Genomic DNA, 11,581 nt, shown 5'->3' on the forward strand with positions numbered 1-11,581 from the left:
TATAATATGCAGCAAGACTCCTAGCTTGATTGCTTCATTTTCGTTGTCTCTTGGCAACATGAGAATATGAAGAAAGGTAGTACAATTCTTGTATTTACTTTACATTGGGTTGTGCCCCAGTTCCTGTCACACTAGTCCAATGTGACAGTTCAAGCCCATTAGACTCGATAGAATGCTTTCTATGGCCTAGGATTACGTGTGTCATTATGTTTTTTTGGATGGCCTCTAACATGTATGCTCAAAACTAGTATAAATGTGAGCAAAAATGTCTTACCAAAGGGGGCCTATATATGAACTTCAGGACAAATACAGATGATAAAAGGACTTGAAATCCATAATTTTTTTCTTAGATAAAATACGAGGAACTTTGTAATGATTAAGTGGCTTCCAATTCCAATTATGGTTCATTAGCAGGGACATCTGTTGCTAGAAAACTGTAGACATACAAATCTCTTAGCCTCCCCTTAATATAGCTATATTTCCTCAAAAGACCCTCCTGATGAAACCCAACTTTCTCTAAAACCCTCTGAGAGGCCTTGTTCTCTATATCAACAAAAGCTTGCAACCTTACCACTTCTGGGAGGTCCTCAAAAACCTGAGAGACTGCAGCTTCCACAGCCTTGGTTGCAATCCCATGGCCCCAATAATCCGCAGCCAAAGCGTACCCGCTATAGGCCCGATACCTGTCGTCTCCCGATTCCGGAAAGATTGACACAAAGCCGATCGAATGATCATTGTAGCATATCGATCTGCGCCAAGGATGAGGTATGCAAACATCTTTGATGAAAGTCAAAGCCTCTTCCTTCGAAGTAATGGTCTTCCATCGAAGGTTTCTTGTCACTCTATCATCACCTGCCCATAACACGAAATCGTCGACGTCCATCAGCTTGAACGGACGGAGATTAACGCTGCATAAATCAATCTCCTCCATGACAAGGAAAGAGAGATGGAATTGCAAGTCAAAAGCGGAGCACCAAGTGAATGATGATGGCGTGCATATAATTCCACAGAGATATATTTATTAGATGTAAATGGGCTGGTCAATACTTATTGGGCTGGAAGGCCCAACCAATCAAAGTGTCTTCTAATTGTCTCAACCAGCGGGTAAATGATACTTTCAGTCATTGATGGATAGGGTCTATTACAACTCCATCCAAGGACAGAGCTACTGAGGGTCGCAGGGGGTATGTGCCCCCTGGATTTTGATAAACAATTTATTATATATATATATAAGTTTACAAATATGGAAAAGAATGTTGTGTGGCGTAGTGGTTATGCAGTTGTTTTTATTGCTCAAGACCCGGGTTGACCATATTTTTCTTACTTATTTTGTCTCATTTTGTTTTTGTTTCTTCATTTATTGTTTTTATTTTGTCTCTTCATTTACGTTCTTCAATTTTGTGTTTTTTATTATTATTATTATTTCATTTCATTTATTTTATGTTTTTTATTTTGCCTATTTTGTCTCTTCATTTATGGTACTCAAGAATTAGTGTTGTCCCTATTTCTTTCTCTCCATTTTTTTTTCATTTTGCCTATTTTAATCTTTGAGTCACTCAATAAAAACTAAAGATTGTAAAATATATTTTATTTTTCTTGTTATTTGTTAATTTCTAGTAATATAAAAGAATATATATAATTATATAGTCTTACGGTTCAAGTTATATTTATTGCACTGAGTATTAACAAACGACATGCCCCCTCTCACTACAAATCCTGGTTGCGTCCCCGACTCCATTCCTTACATTTTAAACATAACAATTTGATCATTGAAGTAATTGAGTTGTTTCACAATCAGGTTTAGGAGTTTTTTGGTCAATCAAAGTGCTGACCTGTCATCAAAAAGTCAAAAATAGTATATTTTCAATTAACATTTGCCTATGTGAAATAAGACAACAATTGAGAAGAATATAAGAGAACCGGAATCTATGACCTCGCCGAAGCCATCCTAGCCAATGATGTGAGTAGACGAGAAAGAATTGGTGGCATGACAAAGAGAGAGTTGGAGAATCAATGCGGCGGCTTGGTTGGAATGGGATCAATTTCTGAAGAAGACTCGTCAGAATCGCCTTCTGCTGGATCGTCCCCCAAGAGCATGGTCAAATTCATATGCAGTCAAGTTGAAGCAAACCAGTGCTTTTAGGGAATCGAGGACCTGAAAGTAACCGTTGGCTTCCATTTTTTTCCGGTAACCTCCACCATGAACGACGATGAAGAACACAAATTCAACATTCAGGAGCTGAACCTTGAGCGCCCGTGAGCTGAACCTTGGTTACTGAGAAAGTTTAAGAATATCAAATTAAGGCTATTATTAATCCATAGACTTGTGTCTACTCTCTTTGCAAATTTTACGCGGTAATTCAAGAGAACGAATATATAATATGCTTGTCGATTTCGATCTATCCACCAAAATTTCTTCCAAATCACGACAAAGCTCTCTGAATCACAGCTCCGTCAATCCTACACCTGATACACCGAGTCAAGAGCATTTATTCTTCCATTGCAACTCGGTCATCTCGCCTGATGACTCAACCTCTTGCTCCAGATGTAGTTCCAATTACTCAACAAGGACATACTCGGACCTGACCGAGAAATCCAACTCGTTCATCGAAACAGAAGAGTACGCAGCTCCGGAAGTCATATCAGTCGACAGTCACGAGTTTGACTAAAGTGCCATGTCTATTTTCCAACAAAAATAAAATCCACAGAATTTCCATGTTTGCAATTATTAGTTTTAAAAAATGATTTTTTGACCTTTTGTTGCCATGTTAGCGCATTATCTGACCGAACTAATAGAAAAGCTTACCGTGAAATGACTCAGTAAATTCAATGACCAATTAGTAATGTTTGGAACGTCAGAGAGTGAGTTGTAACAAGGCTATCCTTCAGTTACCAAAAGTATCATTTACCCCTCAACCAACACATTCACTTTGGATCCTACGGTATCGTCGTTGCTGCCTATTGCGACGATGCACTATATAATATGTAGAGTTAATCCCACATTAGGACTCTAACTAAAGTGACCCACATGTTTTAATAATTGTTTGAGACAATAATATTTAGTGATAATGATGATTTGATATAAATCAAATTAAAGATAATGGTTGGTTATTTGGTAACTGCACAACCAACTAAAGATCACGTACGTTTATTCCTTGATGGTAGGAACAAACTCAAGAGAACCGCGTGGTAGTGGGTTTTGGCCTATCTCTATTTAAAGACGCCTGCGATTCTCCATCAGTCACGCTTTTTGCTTTCAGCGTACAGAGAGAATAGGCTAAAAATCCACCACCAAATATACTGACGTTTGTGTTTGTAGATTGTTTGAGGCTCTCTCACTCAATTCTTCAAGGCTTTTTTTCTGTCAATTCAATTGCTTAAACTATCAATGGCTAGAGGTATGTCGATCGCTCTAGTTTCCGCTGCATATTTGCTTTCAGTATTGGTATCGGAGCAGCCTTTATGCCATGTTGTTTAGTATATTGAATGTGACATTAAAGTATGAGATATAATACCATTGAGGTCTTGCTCGGTGAACATGTGATCGCATCTGTGTATTTGATTTTACTTGAATTCTTGATCGGATCATGGTTTGAAGAGTGGTAAAAGAGTATGACAAACAAGTAATATGAATCGGTACATGGAACTTTGCGATTTATGATTTGGTTCTCTTATGTCAATAGCATGCTTGGAGTTACAATATAACTACATACAATTATCTAATAGATAGTGTTATATCTCGATATTGACTTTGAGTTTCAATGTATGATTTATGACTCTGAAATGATGGGATTGGTTCTTATGGTATATATGGTGCAAGTTATTCCCTATTTAATACGTGTATGAGATATTGAATCATGCATATTTCTAGATCTACTTGCCTTGTACCATTCGGTGAATCATGCATATTTGATACTGTCAAATAGCAGCAGTAGTTTTTTATGTTTATGGAATCATTAAAATCATAATTCATGATTTATGAATATGAGCATGTGGATTAGCTTGTATGATTGGGAGACGTCATATTTGTTGAGTATCATTGTGAATTAGGAATAGCCACAGCATCTTATGAAACTTTGATACTTTACTTGTGTATTAAATTATGACATTTCATATGGTAATTTGTTACTTTGAGTGATTGCTTTGCCCACAGGAATGTGTTTACTTAAAGTAATATAAGATTGTTAAAAGGGTAATGATATTACGTTTTGAGAAAGGAAAATTCTTAAGCCCACAGGTATAGGATTTTCTTTCTTAAATTGTAAAGATTCATTATCCTTATTGAGATAAATCTAATGCATGTTGTAACCTCTACCCACAGGAAGGTTTAGATTTATTTTTGAATCTGACATTGGCTGATTCAAATTCAGATATTGTTTCAAAGCATTTATTAATTATTCTTGTTATATTGTTAATTTGCAGCATCTGTTACTTCATTCATTAACGAAGCTTCTCAAACCCCAATATTGAATGGGGATAACTATTCGGAATGGAATGACAAAATCCTCCTAAACTTAGGGTGCATGGATTTGGACACGAGGAGCCCCTCGTCCCTACGAACACTAGCACTCCTGCAGAAATAATGGCTTATGAAAAGTGGGAGAGATCCAATCGATTGAGCCTAATGTTCATCAAGTCACATGTGAACAAGAGCATTAGGGGATCTATCCAAGAGTGCGATAAGGTGAAGGACTATATGAAGGCTATTGAGGCACAATTTGTCACTTATGATAAGGCACGGGCTAGCACCTTAATGAAGAAACTTTCAGTCAAAAAGCATGACAATTCTAAGAGTGTGCGTGAGCACATCATGAGCATGAGGGACACTGCAGCTCAACTTAGGTCATTAGAGATTGATGTTAGCGAGTAATTCCTTGTCCATTTCATCTTGAATTCTCTCCCTTCGGAATATGGACCATTCAAGATTTCCTACAACACTCAAAAGGACAAATGGACCATCAATGAACTCTTGAATATGTGTGTTCAAGAGGAGGGGAGATTGAAGAATGAAAATTTGGAGAGTGCCAATCTTGTCACTCATAAGAATGGGCAAGGGAAGAAGGGAAAACATGCTAATTACCTTAAAGGCAAAAAGGATGGACAAGTTTCTTTCAAGAAACATGGCCATAAAGATGTATGTTTTTTCTGCAAGAAAAAGGGGCACATGAAGAAAGATTGCCTAAAATACAAAAAGTGGCTCGAAAAGAAAGGTACTTCCATCTCTCTAGTATGCTATGAATACAACCTTGTTGATTCTCATCATAATACTTGGTGGGTCGATACTGGTGCTACGACTCATGTTGTTAATATTATGCGGGGCTTTCTCAGCCTAAGTAAACCGACGGGAAGTGAACAATACATCTATTCAGGAAATGGGATGCGTTCGCACGTTGAAGGAGTAGGAACCTTTAGGCTTGTTTTAGAGAATAAATTTATTCTAGATTTGGAGAATACATTCTATGTTCCTTCGTATTCTAGAAATTTGGTTTCTATTACAAAACTTGTTTCCTTTGGTTATGAATTTAAGTTTGGTTTGAATTTAATTTTATATAAAGATTCTGTTGCTATTGGTTTTGGAAACTTAATGAATGGTTTATACAAACTGAATTTGGATTCTGCTTATGAAGAAAGTCTTTTGAGCCTGCATAATGAAGCTGACATTTGATGTAATATTTCTCGCAAGTGCACAAGAGTCTATGAATAGCACAGTGTATGCAAGTACGAGGTCGATCCCACGGAAACTAGTTAATCTAATTAATGTACCTAACTTGATGAATGATTGAGATTTGGGGAAAAAGGAAGAATGATTTATGTAAATAAAATAAAATAAAAACAAAGAAATGAATTTCAGATTTGTATCCAATAAGAAAAGAACACTAGGGCATTGATTTCACCTAGTAATCCTATCACAAGCATCCAATTAACAAACACACAATTATGGATCTGATTCAAGGGTTGATTCTTTCTTAAATATGTTGGTTCGTTCGTTCACGGTGCCAACAAATATTATTAACAATGGATTAATCCTGTTCGGTTCGCAGTTTTTAACCCAAGGCTAACAACTCATTACGATCTAAAGAACTATAACAACCAATCAATCCCCTAAACCTTGTTCATGGTAGTCGACAATTGATTTCCTTAATTTCAGTTCCACTAAGACACGTGAATTCGGTTCGTTCCTTAGTCCTAGCTAGATGAATCTAATTGAGCATTCAATTGGTGGCCAATCAACCAAACAAACAATAGATTATAAGCATAGAAATTAAAGATAAAAATCATGAACCAAAATTATGCATTCAATTAATTGAAGTACTTGCAATAATCATACTAGGCTACATCAAGCCCTAGCAAAGAGGTTTAGTTACTCATGTTATAAGAACACAGGGAAACTAAATATGAGAACATCATGAATCAAGAAAAAGAACAAAGAGAAAAGCTAGAGACAAGAACAAGAACAAAAGCTAGAGAATGTGGCTCTCCAATTCGTGTTTTCTATTGTGCTAGAGGACTCCCTTTTATAGTGCCAAAAGCTTCCTTCAATTAATGCCAAAATTCAAGTCAAATTCCTTGTATGACTCCATCTCTTTGTTTCCTTCTTTCTTGTCAAAATATTTCCTTCAAAATCCTTCACACCAAACTTCCTTTTGCCTTCCTTCTTTTACGTTGCTTTTCTTCTTATTGTCAAAAGTTGGGCCCACCTCTTTCACTCTTCAAAACCTTCCAAGATTCACTTTCCTTGATTTGATTAAATTTGCACGAAAAGCACACTAGCAAGCCTTGACTTGTTATTATGTTCTTGTACTTATTTCCTTTCTTCTCTCTTTCTTGATCTGCAAGTACTCTTCATTCCTTATTTGTATTGGATTCATCCTAAAGCAAGTATTTTTCATCACTTTCCTCATAAATATTCTGAAAATAAAAAATAATGAGAAGTCATGTAGAATTCATGTTTAGTTCAATTAAAAGAGACAAAAACAAGTGTAAAGTGAGGTTTAAAAATATGTAAAATATCATGCTATCAAATACCCCCACACTTAGCTTTTGCTCGTCCTCGAGTAAAAGAAAAATAAAAATAAAAATAAAAAACCTAACTCACTTTCGCAGGAATCACGGTGGCACTCAGCATGTGACACAAGCCTTTAAACCCCTAGGTGTCCCTAGTGGACGAGTTATAGTCTCGTGAGGGTTTACCAGAACGATACCCACAAACATTTAAAATAGCCTATCCAATCTCGCTCAAGTACCAAAGATGTCTTATAAACTAGTCATTAGCTAAATAATTTCACAAAGAATCATACTCGAATATATATGATTTAGAATTAGGCCAATATCAACACAACATATCTCAATCGAAATAGTGCACATTCAAACTCAATTTCAACTTCTCACAAGGAATACTCTCAAGATTCACTCAATTTAGAGGTAGTAAAGTGTTTGCACTCAATTAATCTCATGAAAACAGTCCTACCATATGCTTGCTTGTCCACCCATTCTACACTATCAAAAACATGTAACTTCATGAATCAAGAGGTCTTTATTCAAGGTTGTAATGGGGCGAAGGGTGAAGGTAAAAATAAAAAGTGGTATAGGAAATCACAAAATTTCTAAAGAATTAGTAGAGCACACAAAAATTAGGGCATATATCATCTTGTTGGCCCATATCTTCATTCTCAATATTTTTTACTCCACCAATTCTTCACAACTTGAAGATTTCTTTCACTATGCACATAAATTGTTTTTCCTCTTTTTTCTTTCTTTTTTTTTTATTCTTCTTTTTTTTTTCAAAACAATGTCGAATCATACTACATATTTTTCTTTTCTTTTCCATTTTTTTTCTTTTTCTTTTTCGACACATTAATGCACATGTGTTCGCTATCACACTTATTCTCCACCAAATAACATCCCAAAACAAATAAGAACTCCCCCACACTTAATTCTTTTCATCATCAAAGCTCAACATACTTGAACACCATCAACACCTGAAAACTCTCATGGTATGCTCTACTAATTCCTTAGAATTAGGTAAGTAATTGTTTTTCGGGTTAAAGGGTCAAGTAGATAAGTTTCATGAATAAAAAGGCTTATTTAGGCTCAAAGGGGCTTTCTAGTGGATAAATACATTAGGATATAGGCAATTTGGCTATAATGGTATCATCCTAATGCCTCAATCATATTCATGTCATCACATGTATCAATATAGTCTCAAAAAGGTTTAAAGCAAGTTCTAGAGAAACATGTAATCATGAGAGCACACAAGAAAGAAATTGGATTGATATGCATAATGTATCAATCATATAGGCTCAAAACTCACAAGGGTAATTATGCAAGTCTACATCAAGTCTAAACATACTTCTTTCTCAATCAACATATCATGTTAACATTGGCCCATATATAAAAATTGTAATTCAAGCTTACTTCTAGTGAAAATTCTCTTTACTAACAAACTAATTTTAGACTTAAATAATTTATGTCTCATCATCGCATTGGAAGGAGTAAATTTTTTTTTTTTCAAATTGTTTTTCAAAACAAGCTATTCTCACCCCCACACTTGAATTATGCAATGTCCTCAATGCATGGAATAATGTGAAAAATAACACGAAGAAAAAGTAATGAGTTAGAGTGATACAACCTGACTGCAAAAACATTCGGGAAGTAATTCCCGCGTAGAATTCTGCACTGTACAGCTGTCGTAAAATCATTAATTTCTCCTTCATCTGAGTTCGGATTCACGAACCGTAAAATTCTGCAGAAACTAGACATCCGTATCTTTCTGTACATATATGGCTTGCATTCTGGTTCATCCTGAGTTGTCCCAGAAAATTGTTTCAATCCAGTACTTTAGCACAACTTTTCTTTCTGCATTTGATGCACAAATAGCAATTCAATTCAATGTGGGATGAGTGTTCTTCTATAATGAACTAAAATAATATACAATAAAAGGAACGAATTTACCGGGTGGGTTGCCTCCCACCAAGCGCTTTATTTAACGTCTAGGCGAGACGTAACTCTTCAAGTAGCTAGATTAGTGAACTTGGAAACCCACTTTCAGTTCATTGGGTTGTAGCAATCGTCTTCCTCTAGCAACACCCAGTTCAACATCCAAAGTATGTCTTTCGTTACTCAGAGTTGTAAGAGCAGTTGATTCCTCAAAAGGATCTGAATATCCTTTTTCCCTTTTTCCAAAAACCGCTTGTTGGAGGATTTTATCTTGGGATACTTTCACAATTGAGGGGAACAACTTGTTAGTGGATAAAGGAAAGGACTCAAAGGCGGGAGTATGCTTACCTCTCTCGTATGGCATGACTCTAGGTAGATTCATAGACTCAACCTTAGTTGGATGTCCTTCTTTCTCCACAATGTAATCTTTAATAGTGAGCACTTTCTCCATTGATTTCTCACCTTGTGCTGCCTTGGGCTTGAAGGTCACTGTTTCTTCATTATTTGTCATTGTTAGTGTGCCTTTGTACACATCAATTGTCATCCTTGCAGTTCTCATGAATGGTCGCCCCAAAATCAATGGAAGTTCTTCTCCATGACCTTGGCAATCCTGCATATCAAGTACTAGAAAGTCAGCTGGAAAAATCAGTCCTTGTACCTCAACGGAAACGTCTTCTAGTACTCCCTTAGGATATCGAATAGATCGATCAGCCAATTGGATGCCCACAGAGGTCTCTTTGAGCGCTCCTACATTCAAAGATTCAAAGACAGAGAGAGACATTAGATTAACTGATGCACCCAAATCTAATAAGGCATGTTCAAAATTTTGATTAGCTATGCAACAAGGTATAGTGAAACTTCCTGGATCCTTAAGCTTTGGTGGCAACTTCGTTTGTGATATGGCACTACACTCTTCTGTTAGTTGAACCACCTTATTCTCATCCAACTCTTTCTTTTCTTGGACAACAGAGGGTTCCACATCCGTCTTTGGGTTTGTCTTTTGCACTGATGGTGTTTCTTCTTTATTTCTCCTAAGACGCCCCGGAAACGGGATTGGAGGGACATAAGGTCTCATAGGTGGAGCAGGTTTATTGGGGTCAGGCAACCCATCCATGATTGCACGATGTGACTGTTGAAACGGCTGCTCTTGTTCTTGAACTTTCTGCTCTTCCAATTTTGTAACAACTCGGCTTTGTTGCTCACCACAAAGTGTGATAGCCATGGCATACTCCCTATTATTTGGATTTATCTCAGTTTGGCTTGGAAACTTTCCAGCCTCCCTTTGACTCAACGCTTCAGCGATTTGACCCACTTGTGCCTCCAATTTCTGATGGTTAATTGCCAACTGCCGCACCATATCCTCTAATGTAGTGGTAGGTGGATTGGCTTGGTTTTGGGTATTCTTCCAAGAAAAGTTTGGATGTGCCCGAAAACCTGGATTATAGGAGTTAGAGTAAGGATCAAATCGTGGATTCCAACTATAGGAGTTCATATTTGCTTGCTCTTGCACAAACTCTGGGAAATCCACTCCTTGAGTCGTATGCCCATTCATTGCTAGAAGCATGTCCAACTTGGTAGAGATGGCATCAACCTGCGATTTTGGTGCAAAAGAATCAAAATTGGAAATTTCTTACACACCTGCTCGCTTACCTCTTACTTTCGAATGTTGTGTCTCAATAGCAAGTCTCTCAAATAAAGTTTGACATTCGGTTGAAGTCATATTCCTAATCGATCCCCCTGCATTATTATTAACTACAGCTTTGCTAGAAACTATCAGTGCCTTGTAGAAAATACGCATCAACACTAATAAAGGCAAAGGATGATGGGGACACTGAGTTAACAGGTTATTAAACCTCCCCACGCCTCTTTTTAAACCTCCCCACGCCTCAGAAAACGACTCATCAAGTTGTTGTTCGAATTGCATGATTTTGTCCCTGAGAGCATCAGTTTTCTGAGTTGAGAAAAAATTTTCTAAAAATTTATTTTGTACCTCCGTCCATGTCGCCAGTGAACCCGGCCTCAAACCATTAAGCCATGTCCTTGCTTTGTCCTTCATAGTGTAAGGGAAGATCTTCAACCTCAAGTGCTCCTCAGTAACTCCTGTAGACAAAGACATGCTAGAAACCATATTAAAAATTTCACGAATGTGACTAAGTGGGTCTTCCGAACTTAGACCATGAAAAGAAGGCATCATGTTAAAGTGTATGGTCTTAATCTCGTAGTTCCTAGCTGTCGTCAGAAGTACGATGCAAGATGGAGATTCCGGAATAGTGGGGATGTCAAGATCACCCATCGTTTCAGCTGGAACTATTGCGGCGATCTTCTTCTCTTCGGTTGAGGATTCTTCGTTACTTTCGCTACCTTGATTCTTGTTCCTCAACAAACTGTCAATGTCGTCTATGTAAGGTTGTAGCTCTCCTTTCAAAGAGCGTCTACCTTGCATAAACCTGAAAAAAATAAAATAAAAAAAATTAAGTACACAATTAAACTAAACTAATCCCCGGTAACGGCGCCAAAAACTTGATGTAATATTTCGCGTAAGTGCACAAAAGTCTATGAATAGTACAGTGTATGCAAGTACGAGGTCGATCCCACGGAGACCAGTTAATCTAATTAATGTACCTAACTTGATGAATGATTGAGA

At 37.0% G+C, this 11,581-nt stretch overlaps 1 protein-coding gene across 1 annotated transcript; it reads right to left on the bottom strand.

Annotated features, from left to right (window-relative positions):
• Positions 1-270: 270 nt before the first annotated feature.
• Positions 271-1,001, bottom strand: LOC120011140 (uncharacterized N-acetyltransferase p20-like). Its single transcript, XM_038862200.1, has one exon. The coding sequence runs from the start codon at positions 929-931 to the stop codon at positions 398-400; it is 534 nt and encodes a 177-aa protein (XP_038718128.1). The 5' UTR covers positions 932-1,001; the 3' UTR covers positions 271-397.
• Between the last annotated feature and the right edge of the window lie 10,580 nt (positions 1,002-11,581).

The sequence above is a fragment of the Tripterygium wilfordii genome, chromosome 12 (genome assembly GCF_013401445.1).
Source record: "Tripterygium wilfordii isolate XIE 37 chromosome 12, ASM1340144v1, whole genome shotgun sequence".
NCBI classification, from domain to species: domain Eukaryota; kingdom Viridiplantae; phylum Streptophyta; class Magnoliopsida; order Celastrales; family Celastraceae; genus Tripterygium; species Tripterygium wilfordii.